Below are 22,118 nucleotides of genomic sequence, written 5' to 3' on the forward strand. Positions count from 1 at the left end.
AAAGTTTGATCACCCTATCATATGCTGTAGCAATATATGAATGATATAACATGCACTATTTTGGGCAGCGCAAAAACATACTAACTGGTAAAAAATAAAATACAAATGAGTTTGATAACTTTGTTGGGGGTAACCATAGTTGAATATTTTGATTATGCAATTCTTCTTCTTTCTTTTTCTTTTTTGCAAAAAGACAGGGGTGAGAATATGCTAACTGCAATGTACAATGAAAATATTCAGTGCCAATCCATGCTATGTGGATTTATCAACCATATCTACAATGAACTGTTGCATTCCTTCATAGAAATGGTGACTATTTTACATTGATTATTAGCTGCAGGGGAGTGCTATCTCTATAATTAGTTCTTTACAAATATAATTAAAGCAATATTTTAGAAAACAACTAAATTTTTAGTAAACTCAAATCAAAAAGTTATTTATCCTTAAAATGTAATGTTTATTAAACAATCCAAAGCATATAGCACAGTTTAGTACTGAATTTAAAATATTTTGTCTGCAAAAATATAATATCTGGTAAATGCAATTAATAAATTTAGTATTTATAACAAGTGTAAATAATTTAAAAAACTGACAATCTATAAACTAGATGATGGTAATGATAATTGCAATAATTGAATTTCCTAGCTCTAATATTTGCGAAGATATAGTCACACAAATATTGCAAGTTAAATGTCTCGGTTCAAAATTTTGTTCAGATAGCGTGTTTTTGCACGGGGTGAACTCGTAATTCTGAAATTTTGTAGACATTATATGTAGAATCGATGATTTCTATATGAATAAATTATAATAAAACTGACTCATACAGAAAAATCTATTTCTAGGAGCTTGATTTTTAGAATTTTTTTGAAAAAAAAAATCAAAAATCCTCAACTATTCACAAAATATAATTTTTTTTGGGAAAGGATTTCAAAAAATTAAATTTCAAATATCATTTTTTTATAAATAATTTCAAAAATCCTCAACTATTCACAAACAATTAAATTTTTTGGAAAAAAATTTCAAAAATACAAAGCTATTCATAAAAAATTAAATGTTTTAGGAAAAATTCTTATATTACATTTTCCAGTAAAAAGCCCACCTCCTGCGGATACCCCTGATTTCCCACGTTTTTGTTTCTCCCTTTTTATACCAATTCATCTTTGGGGTAGATAAATAATAAACACATTCTATGAAACCTCGATAATTATTTTCAAAATCAATTGGTTAGTAATTAAGTAAGTAATAGAGCTGTGAAAAATATGAACAGTCAGTCTGCTAAATAAAACCCGAAAAATTAAGGTGTTAACTTTGACAAATTTAAGAATGTTTAAATTTAAGAAGAGCAACTTGGCTGTGATGCTTTTGCCCTGGGTCAAAGAATTGTGTTTCCTTCTCAAAATCCACAATAATAAGACACATTGCATCCTTGAATACATACATAGAAAAAGAAGCATAGACCCAGGCTTAATGCTCCTAAATACATCCAAGAATATTACCATAGTTCTTCATAAATTTATATGCATATAGAATGGTCGAAGGTTTCTTTTAACAGTTCATATATAGTACACACCTGTATAAAGTTAATAATGCCCCTAACCGCAGCATCGAGGTCATTCGCAAGGAATAAACGTATATTGTTTATACATAATTTTGCTTCTTTTAATTATATTTGGAATAAAGGAGTAATAATATTATTCTCTCTCTCCTTTTTACCATGACGTCATCTGTTAGTATTCAAATGAGGCCATTTGATCCATTTACAAAAAAAATGCATTTTTACTATCCTGGGGTCTTATTATTATTTTTGAAGAAATAGATTGATTATAATCATCAAAACTCTTTTCTCAATGCCCTTGATTTAAACCAATTCACACACATCTTACTAAACTTCTTTTTATAAAACATCTTCAATGTTGCATATTATAATAAGGAGGCAATAATGATTGAGAAAATTCAATAGCAATCTGTGGTTTTTCCAAAATAATTTACATAATGTTAGAATATTGTATAAATAACTACCCAAGAGATTTAGTAGAGTGTTTTAACTATTGTCTGTTGTCGGATTTTAATATGATAATAAGTATTTATTGGTTACTCTATTTGACAATTTTAATAATATTTATTTCTTTATTGTGCTATGATTATAATTACAAAGTATAATGATCAATCATAGAATATTGTACCCACATGCTCTGATTCCAATGTAAGGACGATTTTTTTTTCTTCTTTTTTGAAGTCCGTAAGTTCTGACGCAGGAAACAAAACAATAGACGGTAAACACTTTATACGTCATGTAATACCATAAGAACTACGATTGGAAGGAAGTTAAGCGTTTACATGGTCATTTTAATTTTTATTTTCGTATATTCAAACTCTTCATTTCCTTTGAAATGTATGTAGAATAATTAGTTGATCCGTGAGGAGTGAGTGAGTGTGAATGATCTCTGAATGTGTCAGTTCTTTTTTTAAGAAACAGAGGATTATTAAGTGATACATTAGCTATTGGCGTATTTCGATATGAGACTCCTCCATTTCTATCTCTTGTTACTTCTCATGAACTTGTTTTGGGAAGTCCAAGGTATCTGGGATCTTTTTTTCCCATCCCCTAAACCCTCCAGAGCAACTCCAAAGTGGAAACCTACTTGTAAGGAAGTATTTTTTCAATATTTATCAAATAAATAAAGTGACCTATAAAATCGTCAAAAAGGGAGATCATTTTTTATTCGTCAGTATATAATACATAAATAAATTAAACATAAAATGGTGGTCCAACTGTCTCCTCGTTAAATAAATAATAGCAAGTCTATCTAAATGAAGAATTTGGACAGTTTGCAACGTGTAGTGACATAAAAACTTTTTATATCAATGATCTTTTCTTTTTTTTTTAAATTAATGTGTCTAAGACATTTTGCATTTTTTTATTAGAGGCTTTTAATTCTACATATGTATGGGTCATTCCAAGAGAAATTTTCAGGAGAAAACGGATTCGACTCAAATTTGTATGTCGCATCATTGAAAGAAGTACTAATGAGAAATGAAAAATTGGATATACCTATAACTCAATCCAACTCTGAGTGTTTTAGAGATGAATAAATTAACTTAGAATAGAATATATTTACAAAAATACTTGTAACTAGTAATACTAGATTTTTACTAGTAAAAAGGTCTATATTCGATGTACCCTTATTTTCTTTTTTAATTCATATATAAATGAAGTCATTACTTGTACAAATCTGATCTTTACTCCTCATTCCCTGAGTCACTTTACACTTGTTTTAAAAAGATTTATAAGTATAAATGGTTAAAAGAAAGAGGAAAAAACAAAAACTAAGGGATTTCGATTAGCAGTTCGGCATAGCAAAAGTAGCAGGGGCTTCGCAGGAGATGGGCTCAAGGGGCTGCCCAAATATTAAATAATGTTTCCTTTTTACTAGAAAATTTAATATTTCAATTTTTTTTTTTTCAAAATAATCAATTTTCGGTGAATAGCTATGGATTTTTGAAATTTTTATCCGAAAAATTTGATATGTTAATTTTTTTTCAAAAAATTTAATTTTAAATTTTGTTCAAAATTTATTTTCTGTGAATAGCAATGGATTTTTGAAATTTTTCTCAGAATAATATAATTTTTTGTATGTAGTTGTGGGTTTTTGAAATTTAATTTTCTAAAATTTTTAATATTTGAAATTTAATTTAATTTTTAAAATTTGTTTTCCAAGAAAAAAGCTATAGTATATTAAAATCTTCAGTCTACAGTAATGAAAATGGATAGAATCAATGATGCAGTAAGAACACAATAAATGAATTTTATTTGGATACGAGCAGGTTCAGAGTTGGCGAAGGAACGTGAGAGCCACGTTAAGGTTTTTTTTCTTGTCTTATTTCTTTTGGGATAAATTGCATTGACTTACAATGCAATATTTACAAGAAAATATATAACTCGTATGTCAAGGTATAACTGTATTTATTTATCTATGGGACCAACGAGGGCTACAGACTCACTGAAATTTTAATTAGTTGCGAGTTCAACTTAAAATTTAAGATTAACTGGGAATTTCAAATCCAAGCGCCAAATCTATCATTCAAATATCTATATTCAAATCTGTCCATCAATCTTGATGAACACTACCACAAGAAAGATGAAAAACACTCTTATTCTCTTCAAAGTGGTCCCTCCACATAAAAAAGTATATAAGTAATAGAAACTTAAGTATTATAGTTTGGATTTTCATAAAAACGGAAGGTAAATATTATTTTCAAAACTAAAGATGTTCGTTTCGATGATGTATATTTACAAATATTATATAAGGAAAATACAACAAACAAGTATTTACATATCCAAGTTGGCTCTTAATAAAGAATTGCATTCAGAAGGATCTTTAGTTACCTAAAATTAATTTCATAGTAGGGAAACAATCGCTCGACATTCACTTGCGACGATCCCATTGACACTAATTTGTGCGCAGGGGCATATAAGTCCAATGAATATAATCTTTGTTAAGTGGGGCAAAGCCTGTTTGTCCCCGGATTCTAGGTCCATTCTCGACATTGATGATTACATCATTCAATACTATTTTTTTTTAGAGCTAGGGTTTAATTTATGAATAAAGAATGAGCTACCCATGTAAAAAACATAATAATTAATATTAATATTCTTTAATTTCCAAAAAAAAAAAAAGAACACAGTTATGTAAATACAAACGGACTATTTAGCGCCAGACTAGCAGGGAGCCGTAATAAACTTATATGAATAATACAAAACAGAATGAAAGTCTCGGACTCGTACTAAATTTAGATGAGTCCCAGCCCTAAGAAAACATAGCAAACCCACGAGTCCACAGTGCCGGAAACAACCTTGAAAAAGTTGTGGTCATGATTTACTTTTTTTATATAAAAAAATCAAAAATAGTTTTAAAATAAGTTTTGTTTAGCTAAATGATAACTTTTTAATGATGCACTATACTTGCTTATCATTGCTTTGGTTTACATAGAAATAGTCAAATCCATCAAAATGCTAATTTCTTCAACTTTAAGATCTTGGAACTCAGAGTTGGATTGATTTATGGATCCAATATTTCATTTCTGACTAGGACTATTATACGAAAATAATAATATACACATATATCACAAACCAAATGTGAGTAAAATCCATAGTAATCTTTATTGGATTTCTCAACCTTTCCACCAAAAAGGGAAAGATGTTGTGTTGGTCTCGATCTGAAAACCCTTGACGGCTTTGAGAGCGTTATAACTTTTAGTGAAATTAGGTATGGATCGGTTTCATTTATAGTTATGTCTAGACCGATTCTATAGATAAATTATTCATGACGACAGTTGTGTTTCAAAATTCTGAGCAACGGATCAATAATTTCTTTTGAAGGTTTGCATAAATCGTATTTGTACAGCTCATAAATCAGGGGTAGGGAGACATTTTGTCCACGTTTTTTAAACCATTAAATTTCGGTCTACGGTCTTGAAAATTACTTAACACCGAACAAGACAATCAATTCGATCTTGGACAGAGTTTAAACACTAGTTCCAAAATAGTACGCCTCGATGAGACCGTTATAATTTTTAATAGACCGGTCTCAGAGAAAAATTAAGTCTGGATTGGTCTCATTTAAAATTATGTCTAAACTAGTTCTATAGATGAATTATTGATGACGTTAGTTGCGTTACAAATTAGTGAACTTCTACCTACAATAACGTCATATGAAGTGTAATGCGTCGTATAAATAATGTTTGTACAATGCATAAATCCGGATAGGGGAGTTCATAGATTGAGACAGGAAATAAATTGGTCTAAATTTTGAGACCGAAAAAATCGATTTGAAAACGATCAAATTTCGGACTAGGGTCTGAATCGAAATATTGGTCTCAATCGGTCTTAAAAATCACTTAAGATTAAACCAAACAATTCTGGCTACGGTTTGAGTCTCAACACTAGTATTGAACCAATACAACATGAAAAAACCCAAAGCATTCATAACTGCAAGATGGCGCAAATATTCTGAGTCTTAGTAAACAAATAATCAATTTTATGTAACACTCATTCATTCCAAACTGTGAGACTATTCTTCATTAATTAGAAAGGTATTGCTCACAGCTTAATAGCAATAGCTAATCTGGATTCAACCAATCAACGTGCAATAAGTGACAAGAATAATAGAAAATTGGCATCAGATAAAAAAATTAGGTGAAAAAAGTTTATGGGATACCATTGTTCATAAGGAAAAAAAACCCTTAGATTATAACTAAATGAGGCTTTCTAACGATAATTTTTTTTTTTTTTAGAAAATTTGATTTTTCAGAAATCTTTTAAATTCCATATTTAATTGTAGAAGTAGTGAGGCGCTTATCAAATCTATAATTAGATTCTTCGTATGAAATCTGATTTTCGAGAATTCTTGATTTGAATTTTTATTTTTAACTTTGATATAGGGTTGAGCCAACGGGATCAGTACGTCAAGTACTACTTTAATTGAATATGGAATTTAAAGGAGTTTTTTGTTTGACTTGTGTTATAGTTTTTAGTTATTGCTCTCCCTCAAATACCGTTCAAATGGATGTAAAACCATCCTTAATCTCCTATATATAAATATACATGACATTTTGATTAAAAAAAATTAAGAAGAAAATGACATGATGCATGGATTACGTATATAATGTGATCCACACACCCGCTAGTTAGAACCAAGGACAAATATCCCTTCAATATTTCGTAATAAAATATAAGAAATAAGATTATGTTAATGGATTGAAATTGATCTATAATTATAGCCACCCTCCAGGTGGGTCGCAGAAATGTCGACATCAACTATTTTTGTCTTTGATTACCTTCTTAAACAGCTAAAATTACATTAGTATACTGCAGCATCAGGTTTTTTAAATTACACAAGGGGTTGGATTTTTTAACAATGGAGATATATTGATTGCAGAAAAATGACAGTTTTTCGATTAGAAAAGAAAAAAAAGTTTGGTGCTATCGTTCTTTTTTTGTTCATTCTTTAATAAATCATCGTGGGGGCAACATCTCTCTTTCTCTGAATGATGAATTCCTGCCTCTTTTTTTTTTTTTTTTTTAAATACCTAATAAAATAATAATAGTAATATATGTGTTTAAATCAGAGACTCTCAACAAGGTGCCCGTGGACGGACCAAGTCTGACCTCCAAGAGCATTTCATACATCCCCCAAATATTATTTAATAACAACAATAAAATTAAAATAAATGCATTTGATGTTGTTATGATTGACCTAAATTGTGTTTAGGTGGTAAGACTAACATGTATTCCCCTTTAATCTTGGGAAAGGGTGAATCAATAAATACCAATTGTTTCTACTGGCGCTAGGTAATATCTTTATATTTATAGCACACCTTTACATCAATTACCATTACCTCTACATTAAATTATTCACAAGTGAAATTGATCCAACGACCGATTTCAGTGCTTCCTGGTTTGATCCTATATTTATTAAGGATGCGAGTCTGTTTTCTCTAAGATGACTATCCCAAAAAATAAATATCGTACTAAACTTACTCATGAGCACTTAGATAATATAATGAGATTGTCATAAATAGTCTGGATGCGGATTTTAAAAAGAAATATGGACAAATAAAAATATTCAAACTTGAATGACTTTTATCATTTTTATATTATTGACTTTCCAATTAAAATGAATGCCAATGTTTCATTAGTGGGGACCTCAAGATGATTTCTTCATCTCATTTTGGCTAACATTCAAAAACTCTTGATACACTCTGGAAATATATATAACTTTACAATTTTTTCCTAGAAATAATGCTGTTTTAAATGTAGAAGGTTCTGTTTTTAAATAGTCGTAATTCATTTTTTACCTCCAAAATTATAAAACATGGAGCTAGTGGCTGTAAAAGTGTTTAGCCTTAAAATTTTTGCAAAAATTAGGCCCTCCATAAAATACAATCCTGTGCACACCCCTGAAATAAATACCAGAAGAAATGAATGCAAGCAAATACTTTTTTTGGTGGGGGATCATGCCGCCGTAGGCAGTTGCCCACATTATCCCTATCAGGAACTAAAGGCATCTGATGTTGACAAGGTTTTAAATTAAGTATTACCATTATATCTCGCTCCTGCCTTTACCTCACACTCTATGATATTTTCATCCTTATTTATTCCATAGTATGTAGGTACATTAGACAGAACTTTAGTATTGCAAATTGAATTTTAAATGTAGAACAGCGTTTTATCAATGTTTGGATGAGTCTATGATAATATGATTAAATAATATTTCATAAATTTGGTTTTGACAGAGTGCTTTGAGGTTAAAGATTTGTGCATTCTGAGATATGAAGAACAAAAGCGTTCTTGAAGCATTAATATTTCCTTTATTTCTTAACTGATTATTGAAAATTAAAATAAAGTAACAGATTCAATTCAAACTGAGTTTGATAACAAAACTAAATAAGGTATATACATACATTTAAACCAAAAATGCCCTTAAAGTTCAATTGTCAATATGCACTCTACCAGGGTTGTTGAGTGGCAATAGAGAGTTGTCACTAACGTCATAAATTGCATTGTAATTGAAGGCAACTCCATCTTGGGAGCTGACCGTTTGTACTACATAAAACGGAAAAATGATTAACAGCGATATTTGAATTAAAATTAAAGTAACATGTACTGAAAATACCTATACACAATACTTCTTTTGATTGTTTAGGAACAATAAAAGAAAAAAATATCTTAGCATATAAAGATCATGTAACATCATCCACTAATGTTCTTTTCATATTAACAAATAATTAACTGAAGAGTCTTTTCATCTCGTACGGAAATCTGCGGGACGTATTTTATTTAATCGGATGCATAATTTCTCGTAGCCCCATCGGAGGTTGGTGTCTTCAAAGAAAATGAAGCGTACCTTGCAGGAGCGGCTATAAGTATAGATTAAGACTAACAACCCGGTATACAGTAATGTTCCTAGCTATAAATGACTTATAATTACTAAGAGACAGATTTATTCATTTCTGTTCTTGAGAAAATTCAGTCCTTTCAGAGGAAACACCAACAAGAATAGATCCTTTAATTGTCTCTTCTTTATTTGAGCGCGCATTAATTTAAGCGAGTATTATCTCAGCGAAATTGGGCGAGCTTCCTTTCAGCGAGGTTCATTTCAGCAACGTTTCATATAATATATATTATAAGATGAATGATATCATGACTCAAAGGTTTACGCTCATAACATTCAAACTTGTATGATTGGAAAATGTGCATCCTTTTTTCAACATCTTATTCCATTGTTCCAAATCGATCGAAGTATTTTAAAGCCAACACGCTCAAACAGTTCTTAAATTATTCCCTTCGCGGATACTTACAGAGTTGATACGAAATCTGACAGAATCTCAGTTGTTTTTGCTAAACTTCTTCCATTTGATTAAAACACCACTTGGGTGAGTAATGACGTCTAATAATGATAATATTCTTCTTGTAATTCATTTGTTTTTTATGCGAAACACGAAGATGTCTTATAGTATATTTAGTACTTGATGCAATTATTTGGATCACCATCAATATCATAAAGACAAAAGTTTATAAACTGATAAAACCTTTTTTGATTGGTTAGCATTTTACATAAAGTACTTTGGGATGTTTGTATGGACTGCAGATGTTTAGTTTGAAATCACGTTGAATTGCATAAACAAACGAAAATGGGCTAATTTATTCATGAAATTTTAATTAAACGTGTGCACTTCATTAGTGCAAATCTTTTATATCATTATTAGTATTGCATTCATTATTGTGTAAAAAGTCCTAACACACCCTTTGCATTTACTTTATGTGACAGAATGATTCGGCAATATTTTTACTTGTAGTTGTTCTTGTTGTTGAGAAAGAAGTAAAAGTTAATAATATATATATATATATTATATGATGGTATTGAAATAGCAAATGAATCTAAAATAACGATTTACTAATTCAAGTCGTTTGAAGATTTGTAACAAATTGGATTGATCAAATAAATAATCTCATAAATTTTTTTTTAGTGTTGGGATTCGGTTTGACCGTTCTGAGAGTGTAATGATTTTTAATAGACCAAACTCGGTCTGGACCGGTCTCAAAGAAAAATTCGTTCTGGATTGGTTAAAAAAAAAAAAAAATTGGCCAGGGTGAATTTGTTTATTTTACCCTTGCTATTTTTAGACGTAGCTTTTATCTTGTGGCTGAATTTTAAAGAATGGTTCCTACCAGGCAAACTGCTGTAAATCTAGAGGAGGAAAGGTTCCTCGGAAGCAATTGGTATTAAAGTGACTTGTGAGTCATCACTTACCACTGGAGGTGTAAAAAGGATCATCGTTATTGTCCAGGAACCTTAGCCTTGAGATGAACGCTAAAATATCAAAAATATACTGAATTGTAGTTTCGTAAGCTTCCATTTAAAATACTTGTCAGATAAATTGCTCAAGTTTTAAAGACTGACTTGAGGTTTCAGTCTAGTGCAATCATTGCATATAAGAAACTTTTGAGGCTTATCTTGTAGGACTGTTTGAAGATACAAATTTGTGTGCAATTCCTTCCTAGAGGGTGACAATCATGCCTAAAGACATTCAACTTGCCAGGGAAATCGGAGGGGAACATGTTTAATTATTAATTAGGTTTTTTGTTTTTATAAATATATACATCTTTATATTACGAGAATATATATATTGACCATACCTAATAAAAATTTGTATAACTCAAAAATCCGGTAAAGGAGAGAATTGGTCCATAGCTTGGACGAAAAGATTCGTCTATAATTGGAAAACATTTAAATTTAGATCCATAGCCCAAAATCACAGTCTGGACCGAAATATCGGTCCACATTGGTCTAGAAAAATGTCTAAATACCAAACCGGGGAAAAAATTCGTTACACAACTATTTTTTTTATTTTCATGTTAATAAATTAAATATTTCTATAGGTGTACTGTACAAAATATATATATATATAACCTTTTTATTTATTTATCAAATGTCAGACGATTTCAATGCACTTATCACCGACGCATTAAAACTTTATATATTATTTTTGATGGAAAATCATGATTTATTGAATTTATTTTATTTCTTAAATGTACATTTTGTTTCTTTCAAGACTCAAAACCCCTTCCGTTCAAGCCCTCAAATCGATTCCAAGACTCTTCTAATCTCCTGCCTTTAGCGAAACTATTTAACTTAGATGTAACAAGTCCCCGAAGTGTTTCAACGAAGCCACATTTTGGACCACCACGATCCTTTTCTGATATTTTTACAGGCTCTAATCAAATTCAAAGTGATTATGTTCTCGTTCGCTCTCCTGTGAGTCCTTCTCCCTCTACAGTGAACCCCATTCCATTGAGAGAATTTTCTTCCTCATCCAGTGCAAGGTATCCTAAAACAACTACAACCTCCATGTCAAGATATTCACAGACAAACCCCTCCAACATGACTCCGACAACAACTACAACAGTATATCCTAAACCAACAACTACAAAAAATATACAAACAACTCCTTCAACCACTCCTACAACGACAACAACAATAGTTTTTTCTACAAGCTCATCAACACTGTCTCCAAAACTCATAATATCTCCGAGCTCTCAAAGTACTAAGCGATTTGAATTCTCCTTTGTTACTCCAGTCTCCAACATAGATTCCAAGGCACATATTTCGCATTCTACAAAAAGCACAACGCCAGCAGTGGAGAGACGGAGTTCAACCCCCAAAAGAGCCTTATCCTTCATTACAAATCCATCAACAACAAGAACAACCACCGTGTTTCTCCCAACTTCAACAGCAGCTCCGATTAAAAGATCCTTTGTTACTCCTTCAGAAATTGATATCATATCCTCTAACTATAAGCCTCCAAGAGTTGAAATTAAGTCCGCTATCATCAATTCTCAAGGAATTCCATTACATGCAAAGGTTCAATTAGCAGAATCCTCAACTAGAGACCCTCCATCACATTCATCCACATCAACAACTGCTTGTACTACCACTACTGTCACAACCTCTACTTCGAATCCCTCATCAACCAGAACTACCACCCCATTGAACTCCCTTGCTTTCGTTACTCCCCTTCTTAATGAAATAAAATCTTATGTCACGAAATCTCAAAAAAAATACAAAAAACCGTTTTTCGTTACACCCTCCTCCTCAACTTCCACCAAGTCAAAATCTACACCACCAAATAAATATAGGCAGTACACCATCCGATCCTCTAGAGTCACAGCACCATTTTCTTTGTTGAGAGGAAGAGATAATATTAGAAAAGAAGACGTGACTACTACGAGGTCCTCATTCCAAAATAGACGACGAGTTCGAAAATTATCTTCAGATTCATCAACTCGAACTCCAAGGAACAATTTTTCTGCGTCCACGACCATCAGATCCTTTGAAGATCTTATAATCACAAAAAAAACACCCAGTTACCGATCAAGTGATAGAAAAAGACCAAAGTCTTACTATCGTAGATTCAAAGTAAGAAATACTCCCAGCACAACCACAAATTCATTTACAGTACGAAGGACAAGAGTCAACTCGCGTTATCCATCCTCTACAAATGATAGTTTCACCAACAATACACATGATGATATCGATAGGATCTTTCATGAAATTGATCCAAAGGTTAAAAACTTCATTCTGAAGCCATTTGACATTCTCACGAAACCCATTAAAAATGTTGTTGACACTTTTATTCTCAAAAAAAAGAAAAAAAAGTGGCCAAAGTATATTGGAGTTAGCCACTCATCTACTTTCAGTCCATCTCCTATTGACAGTGCTCTTATGAGTTCAACAACACTAAGACCATCAGTAAACGTTCTCCCATCCTATGTATCTACACCTTTGAATTCATTCGAACAATTAATTCCTTCACATTCACATATTCCAGATCTAGTGGAGATTCCTCCATCATCACAGGTTGAGCTTCCAAGTTATTCCTCCTCTACTACAACAACCACTACAAAAAATCCCTTTTTGAGAACTCCGAAGCCATCACGTAAGCCTAAGTATGAGTACAATCCTTCTTCTTCATTTACGACCACTACTAAAAAACCCACTATAAAAAAGCCAATTAAAGCTTTTATCAATCTTGGTTCAAATCACGCAAAGCAACCTTCATTCCATGAAAATAGGCCAACGGAACTCAAACCCTCTTCTAACATTAAGCAAAATAAGGATAATTTTGTGTATCTTCACTACCCGGTGACACAAGTGCCCACTTACTATAGCTCTGAGGCCAGTTATACAATTAATCCTAAAACCAGGAAACCTTATGTTACAATTTCTCGCGATCCAGTTCTGTTATTCACAACGAAACCTACTACAATCCCTTCTTCAACTTCTTTTATCAGTAATGGACATGGCCATTATCTAATACCCTCAACGACTCATACTCCAGTTACTCCTTTGATTAACGTTAATCCAAATGCAGTCACAGTAGGAACATATGGTAAGCCTCAGAAAAATTTCAACCGTAATGATCACTCTGTTGATAATGTTGTGAAGCGTCCATCTTCAATTTTATCTGATGAATATGGAGTGCCTGAAGCTCCAATAATAACAGATTTCCAGCCATTGAACGAAAATGGGGACTTTCTTCTAAATTATAAATCTATTCAAAGAAACAAGCCAGATATAGTTCCAGTTTCTTTGGGTGATGAATATGGTATCCCAGAGGCACCTCTTGTTACTAATATTGAGCCCATTCAGCAGGGTGGATCCTTCTTTACCAACTATAGACCAATTCAAAGAAACAAACCAAAAGAGTCTCTAGTTTCTTTTGGTGCTGATGAATATGGAGTCCCAGAAGCACCTCTAGTTACTAATATCGAAACTATTGAGCAGAAAGGATTCTTCTCTACAAACTATAGACCAATTCAAAGAGACAAACCAAAAAAACCTCTAATTTCTTTGGATACTAATAAATATGGTGTCCCAGAAGCACCTCTGGTTACTAATATTGAACCTATTCAGCCTGACGGATCCTTTTTCACAAATTATAAGTCTTTAACTCGAAACCAACTAAATCCATCAAGAACCAAAGAAATCCCGAGAATACGTCATCTGACAACAGTTAATCCCGTTTCAACAACACCTCAAACTATAGAAATACATCCGTACAATACTGATAAGAGTAAATATTCCTTCTCTTTTGGCAATTCAGATTCAGGTGGAACGGTTCAACAAACAGTCAATCTCTTAATTAATTTACTGCTGGAGGGAAAAAATCAAAATCAAGAGACTAATTTCAAGGAGCCTTCCTCCATTCCAACATCTTTGGATAGCTTGAACACTTCTGGTGAAATAAGTGGATATGTTCGGCCTCTGGGTGTAGAGAGCTCTTCTCCAAATAATGCATACACACCAACCATTATAAATGATAAAAAAGCTCAATCCTCCAGTAATTCAGTCCCTTTACAATATCATCATTCATTTGAAAATGCAGATGAAAGTGTTGTAGTTCAAAAGAATTACGTTCCATCAAATGTTAGAATAATTACTCAGAGCCCTCCTTCCAACGAGGTATCCAATATTGTTGGCTATATTACACCACCTCCCAATTCTACAAACTCTAAATCGAAACATTTATCCAAGGCCTCTTCAGGAAATGATAAATACTCACTTACAAAAAATGTAATTCAAACACAGTCAAAAGTTGTACAACAGACTCAACCTTCTACTTCTTACATTAATCCAATTACTACCAATTATTCAACCCTTCCTAAAACACAAAAAGTAATTCCTGATCAACTTCCAACTCTGAATAATGACTATAGTCCCCTGCCAAGTGAAAAAGATTCACCAGAGCAAGTTCATCCTCAACCTTTGCCTTCCTTAGATAGCTACAATCCACCGATTAAAGTAAATGAAGTTCCTCCTTCCCTTAAAAACAGAGAAACCTTATCACCAAAATCTATTCCTGATCCTCTATACAATCCACCGATAGACGTTAATGATAAGGAGTTTTCATCTCATTCAAATAAGGAGACCCAGAATGTTTCAAATGTACAACCTCACGGCAATGGAAATTATAATCCTTCACTGAACCCTACAATAAGCCCCAAAAATATTGGAAATCAATATCACTCCCCAGATCAATTCAACAAGGTTTCGACAATTAACCCTCATCTATTACCTAGCTTAGATTATACTCCATCAAACAACTTATTCGATAAAGAGCCCTCAAATCCAGGACCAAGTGAAGGTTACAGGCCTCCATCAAATAATAATCATAATCAAATACAAAACCCAGTAGTACCAAATAAAGCCCAACTTCCAAAATTGCCCTATCAATCCTCAATCCTTGAATATCAGCCGCCTAATCCATCTAAGAAGTTAGATAAACCTTTAAATCCAAAAGACTTTAAAACAAGTAGTAAGAATAATAGAGGACATGACAATAATGCATCCAGTGTTAGCTACAGTCCTCCAAATGATGATCTAAAGTCCATTCATCAATATAAATCTAAAAAGACCAGCTATTCTACCACTCCTAAGTCAATAAATCCCTCGTTTGATCAATCTACTTATAACAAAGATGTGCATAGAACCGATCCCCAAAGTGATATTGATAGACCGAAGGACCATAACTATAGTAAGAAAAATCTTAGTCCCGATAACAATAGTAAAAATTATTCTATAAATCATAGAGATCCGTTAAATAATGCCCCGATCTCTGAAGAGAGATTAATTCCGAAATACTCATCCAATGGTTCATCCCTTGAAACACAAGAGAACAAGTATTACGAACACAATGCTGGGAGTAATGAATTTAATGAGTCCTCTACTTCTCGATCAACTAAAGTATTCCACAAATATAATAGTAAACACCACTTAATGGATGATAAAATCCCTAATATAGCCTTAGGTGAAGAATATAGACCAGCTTCTATGACGGAACATAGAAGTACCAGCTTAAAGCCGAAGTTTAATGAGAATGGTGGTCGTATACATTATCATAGAAGGAAAAATAAACCAAAAGGAAAAAGGCCATATGCATCAAAGAATGGTAATAGAACTCCAAAACAACAGCACTATTCTAATAATAGATCCTTAAGCAAAGAGCAACAAGAAAGACAATCATTATCATCCCATGGTAGAAATGGTCAGTATCAACAAAAGGCCACAACGCAAAACCCAAAACAATTGCCTCAAACAAGGTATCCTACGAGATATCCTAAATACACCACCGCAAACTCACATGTGACAAAGTCTTATGTACGCCCCATTTCAAATATAAGATCCACGACTTCATCGTTAGTTAAGTCCCTCAACTCATCTCCAAATTACAAAAAAACCTACTTCTCCGCTAAAAACATACGTCAGGAGTCAAAAACCGCCTATAATATATCCATCAAAGACCTATAAAGACAAATCTATTTTAAAGTCGTTACCTCCTCGAACACACGCCTCTGATATTGACTATGATAGTGAAGATGTTTACTTTGATTACTACTATGATGACGCTCGGGACTTGAACCTTAATATTCAAAAATCAACTCCAATTCACATTGTAAGAAGACCCTCACCACGGCCTCCAAATTATGCCATTTCTAAACGTCCAACACCCAAATCTGTTCTTGTCGTTAATAAACCTAATTATTCAAGTCCAAGCTATCAGGCCCCTCCACCCTCACAATACCAGAGGGCGAAGCCTTCCTTTCCAAATAAAAAACTAAATTACCATCCCCACAAAGCCTTTTCGTCATCAAGTGAGGTTCTTCCGGAGCTTCATGGTCTTCTTCGACCTGATAATTGGGATGTCAAAGACTTTCAGGGATGGGAGGCCTACTTTTCTAAAGGATATGATCCTAAAAATGCTCCTCGATTCCCACCAGGAGAACGAACCACAATGACAGAAAGCTCCAATAATTTCCATGGTATTGGCATAGGATTTAATGACTGGATAAAGGAATCAGAAGTAGAATCTTTTGGCGAGGGATTCCCAGAGCATGGAGAATTTAGTGATATATTTGGAAGAGATTTTGCTGCTAAACGAATGGATTCATCCGAGACATCCTTTGTACCTAGAACTGGACTTTATTATTCCAAATTTGAAGTATCTCCACAGGATCAAGAAGTGCTAGAACCTTTTGTTCAGAAGGTTTATAATAAGGACCACCAGACTCATTTATTAAAAGAACTTTTGAATCCTCTTCAAGAAGCAGTTCTACAATTATCATTAAATTAATTTAGTAATCCCTGCATTGGTCATGAATTGCTATTCTCTTTGTTAAGTATCTGTGATATAAAACATTAATATTAATATGTATTACGTGGCAGTTTTAAATTTTTTGAAAACATTGTATATAAGTATGTATTATTCCAAATTACCATATTCTAACTTATTATAACACGTGTAATTTAAATAAATTGTAGTAAAGGAGTTTATACATAACATGTATGTATATTAAAGACAATATTTCATTTCTAAAAAAAGTGTTGATTCATATTTTCATTAGAATAAATTATAGATTCTTCCCATCCATGTGAAGAAATATTTTCGAAATAATGCTATTCTCCTAATAAGTTTAATACATCGTTGAATCATTAGTATATAGATGCAGGGCTCCACAGTCACTCTAGCTTTAGGGTATAAAAAACATTGGGCCGTGTGCAGGGTTGCCTGTATCTAACGCGTTTGACTAAGTAATGCGGTGCCTTAAACCATCAGTATCCAAACTAGTTTAAACATTAAATATATTCATGAATATTTAAAATCATGAAACTTTTAACATTGATATTTGTAGTTTTATTCATGACCCATGGGATTTAATTACAAAATGACCTACTATGAATACGTAAAGGATAATTTTAATTTGTAATTTTTTTTCATTTATTTATATATATATATTATATTAGAGTACATTATATTTCAAATATTCGGAATGAAGTTGCACTAAAGCTTGTTATCGTCTTCTGTATAAATAAATGAAGGACGTCGTAGGAAAAGCACATCTTACAGAAAGTATAAAAAACACTGAACATCCTCAGGCTAACGGTCGCGTTTCGCTAATTGGTTTAAAGCTTTAGGTTACACAAGAAGTTGAACTAGAAAATAACCAGCAAAACCCTGTTGAAGAGCCAATAGTGTGACCTGAACCAGTTTTAGAGAATTTAAATTACTATTTTGTGGAAGATGAGGCAATCAAAGAAGCTTATATACTTTGAAATGAAGAACTTAAAGCTTTTGGTCCTTGAAAGAAAGACTTACATATTTTCTATAGAACATTAATAATGACTGTTATATTACAAGTTCTATTTTTTAATCGTACTTTAATCGAGTATAAATTGTGTTACACAAAAAATATACTACTTTCTTTTTGTACTCCAAATACTTATCTTGTTTTAAAACTAAAGTACCTATATACTAATCTAAAAATTATCCCATATTTGTAGTAAGTATACTGGGATAGTAAATTTGACTGGCCTTGTTACCTGGCGTCTAATTTTAACGACTGGTGAGCCCTAGGTTTATGTATGCTGAAATGATCATACCTACAGGAATCAAGGGAAAGAATGGACACTCACTATAAGAAGAGCATGTTTTTTTCCTTCTCGTACTTAGAAGCGTTTTAATTAATATTTGATGGGCTTAATTTAATGATTTCTTACAATAAACCTATAATAATAATATCTTTTACATAATGGTATGCTAAAATGTAGTGTCATATAGATCATCTAAAGATAAAAAGTTTCCAAGCTTCTCGTCCATATAAATGTTTAACTTTTCAAAATACAAAAGTAGACGGAAGTTGTGGTTAAATTTGATTAAATGAAAATTGATATTATAATACAAACTTTAAACTTGACATTATGAAATAGTAGTAGGGAGGGGTGTTAATATAAAATTTTAATATTATTATTATTTTTTTTTTTACATATACCGGTAGTTGCATTAATGCACGGACTATTTGTGGCAAATAATTAAATGTTTAATAAAATTCGTATGACGTATTTTTTTGAGAATTATATAATGAATTTATTCTGGATGTTTAATATAATTATGAATATAACCGCCATCAGCTGTTATTCCAAGCGCCCGCGGAAGGCCTTGCAGACATTGATGATGTAATGTTCTTCCATGGCTGCCCATTGCTCATTGACACTGGCCTTCAATGAGTCCAAATTCGGGTGGCAGGTAGCACAGGCCTTTTTCTCAATTTGCCACCACACACTGTAGTCAAGGGGATTCAAATCAGGTGATTGAGGTGGCCAGATGTTTTTGTTCCAACTTGGCATGTTGGCAGCAAGCCAATCCTGAGTCATTCCAGAGGTATGGGCAGGTACCCCATCCTACTGGAAGATAAAGGGGACCCCATTAGAGATCTTGAGAGCCTGTGAAAGAACCTTGCCCTTCAAAATCTCCAAGTAGGCCTCTGATTTAAGTTGGAAACCAGTTTTGAACCAAATTAAATTCATTTTTACCCCATTTGATGCAATGGCACCAAACATCATCACAGATGCTGGTTGTTTGACTGTGGTGATTGTCCGAAGCTCCTCAACCATGTCCCTGTTGTCATTGAAGGCCACCACACGGTCACTTGACCTGTTGAACACTGGATCAACAGTGAAATTCTTTTCATCTGAAAAAATGATGATGCGACTAGCCGGGGCATGCTTGATATCATTCAGCATGACTTTGCAACGTTCTAGGCGCTTATCACGTTAAAATTGAGACAATAAAGGCCTCTCAATCATCCTTAGAGATCGGCCACCAACTTCTTTTACAGCCCTGGAAATGGTGGCCTTATGATCATTCATGTCTTCAGCCACCTTTGACATGGAAGTCTTTGGGTTGGCCATGAAGGCCTCCTTCACCTCATCCACATTGATTTTCCGTAGTCTGCCGGTCCGAACACCCTCCTTCAGATCTTTTCCCTCATTGACAAGCTTCTGGACCTTGAACACAGTAGTACTTGATTATCTCCTTGACAGACCTACCGGCGCAGAGGAGAGTGGCAACCATGTGACGTTTGGCCTCGTTATTCATCGTAAACGTCTTTGTTTGATGCGATTAAGAAAAACAAAAACAAAGACAAAAGATTTACCGAGTTACTTGTGCTGGAATTTTTTTTTTGTTCACGGAACCTCGATATATAAGCGTTTAAAAATTAGTCCGCGTATTTATGTAACTACCGGTATATCGAATACCTGTATTTTATGTGATATATTCTATGACTCATGAAGTAATTTTGTACTGAATGGTTCACGCCACCTGTGGGGCTATAGTTAGGTATGTTCCCTCACTTCCTTGCAATTTATATAGTCAGAAAATCTTTTTGAAAATAGCTAACGGTAATACATAAATTTTAATCTGGCTCAAAAAAAAAAAAATATATATATTAATAATAATATCAATTTCCTGACGACTACCAGGAGCCAGAACTATAAGATTACAAAACAGTTTATGAATTTTATCAGCAATATTTTAATCCTGATATTAACTATACATAATGGAATACATTCATATGAATTTAATGTTGTGGTTCACCGTTGTGCCGTGACTGTGTACCTTTATCTTTATATTTGTTTATTTTACTCAAAATATCACCATGACACAAAAAGTCTTGTTTGTATTGTAAGGTCATTTGAGGGTGCTGATTTTCTCTAAATTGATTTAGCTGTATATAAACAATACAAATAGATAAATTCAATATAAAAATATCCATTGGCTTGATAAGACATTAATACGGCTTTTGAAGACTGAAACCTTTTAAACATATTTTTTTCCTCAATACACAACAGAAAACCAAATTAACATTTTATTTACAAAAACAAAAATTATCATCTTCTATTTCGATTTGCTCTTTAAAAGGTACTTCCTTTGTAATTTCATTGTTCTCAATGTTCAATACCGCATCCTGAAATGGACTTTCGGTGTTTTTACAAGTTTAAAATTGACTGAGAAATAATAATTATAGTTAGTATTATATTATTAAAGGATCTTTCAACTCTAAACCTCAAACTATGAAGATTTCCTTGTCCTATTCAATCTTCAAAACTCGACTACTCTAAAGATCACTCGGGTTATTATATTTATCAACCACTAAAAATGATGGGTCTTGAAACTATGATTTTCTTCCATTGGTTGAGATCTATAATTCTCACATTAGTAGGAAGATGGTTAGCCACAAAGAAACGAGTTGGTTCACACACAGAATCACAAAATGTGCATAAGATATAAACACACGAGATTGTAAGATAATTTAGTCCTGAGGCACAGAGAGAGAAGCACAAGTGAAGAGTCGTGGCGAGTACAGTACAATCTAGGATTAAGATACATGAATAAAGTATGTAGATATATAATCGATCATATTCACACATTCGTGTAGACTTTCATGGTTTTGATCCGGTTCTATAACAACTCTAGTACAATCCTCGATGTAAATAGAGATTTCAATGTACCTTCATGGCATTTTGAATAAGAAATGGACTGCATATGGATGTCAATTATTCTTCGTAACGGACCGTAGCAGTAATATTTCCGTGATTCCTTCCAAATGCTTTGAAACCTACGTATTAAGGTTTGAATAATTGTGATTGTCGAGCTTCTATAAACATTGGTTTCTAATTTATCAAACCTGGATTACAACGACCACAATTCCACTACCAAACCTATAAAAAAAAAAAAAAAAAGTGTTTCCCTTTTTATTATCCAAGGCAAAAAAGTCCCAGGGTAAAAGAGTACAAGTCAAAACGGGAGAAGGCGATCATGTTAATGGCGAATCCTCGATTATTAACCTTAATTGTAGGAGAAATGATTTAGATCTTTCTTTTTCAGGGAACTGTTTCCACCATAGCCCAATCCACAACCAAACGTACCAATTGTTTTCCCTTTATAATTATAAAGCTGTATTTTTTCTCTACAAAAATCATATTCCTATCATATAGCATATGAAGTAAACATTCTGACCTTTATTTGGTGTAAATGGTTCCAAAAGTACATAATAAAACAAATATATGTAAAATATGAATATAAATATAATTAGAAAAATATTTTCCCTGCACTTATGCTATTTTAAATGTAGAAGGTTTTCCTTTTTATTTTCTACCTCCAAAATCAAATAACAGGTACTTGATATTAACCCATTGATGCCGATAATTGTTGTGCGG

At 32.7% G+C, this 22,118-nt stretch overlaps 1 protein-coding gene across 1 annotated transcript; it reads left to right on the forward strand.

The window, feature by feature from the left end:
• Positions 1-2,425: 2,425 nt before the first annotated feature.
• On the forward strand, positions 2,426-17,193 carry LOC121116219 (uncharacterized). Its single transcript, XM_040710498.2, has 3 exons — positions 2,426-2,644; positions 11,116-16,258; positions 16,329-17,193. Exons 1-3 carry the CDS (start codon positions 2,518-2,520, stop codon positions 17,191-17,193), a joined length of 6,135 nt encoding a protein of 2,044 aa, XP_040566432.1. The 5' UTR covers positions 2,426-2,517.
• The last annotated feature ends 4,925 nt before the right edge of the window (positions 17,194-22,118 follow it).

Source organism: Lepeophtheirus salmonis, chromosome 1, assembly GCF_016086655.4.
Source record: "Lepeophtheirus salmonis chromosome 1, UVic_Lsal_1.4, whole genome shotgun sequence".
Classification (NCBI taxonomy): Eukaryota; Metazoa; Arthropoda; class Copepoda; order Siphonostomatoida; family Caligidae; genus Lepeophtheirus; species Lepeophtheirus salmonis.

Excerpts from the sequence above, each read along its gene's own strand:
- LOC121116219 (XM_040710498.2), top strand. The coding sequence starts at position 2,518 with ATGAGACTCCTCCATTTCTATCTCTTGTTACTTCTCATGAACTTGTTT. Across the intron at positions 2,645-11,115 it reads TCCAAAGTGGAAACCTACTT|ACTCAAAACCCCTTCCGTTC; the intron begins GTAAGGAAGTAT and ends GTTTCTTTCAAG. Across the intron at positions 16,259-16,328 it reads ATAAGATCCACGACTTCATC|GAGTCAAAAACCGCCTATAA; the intron begins GTTAGTTAAGTC and ends AACATACGTCAG.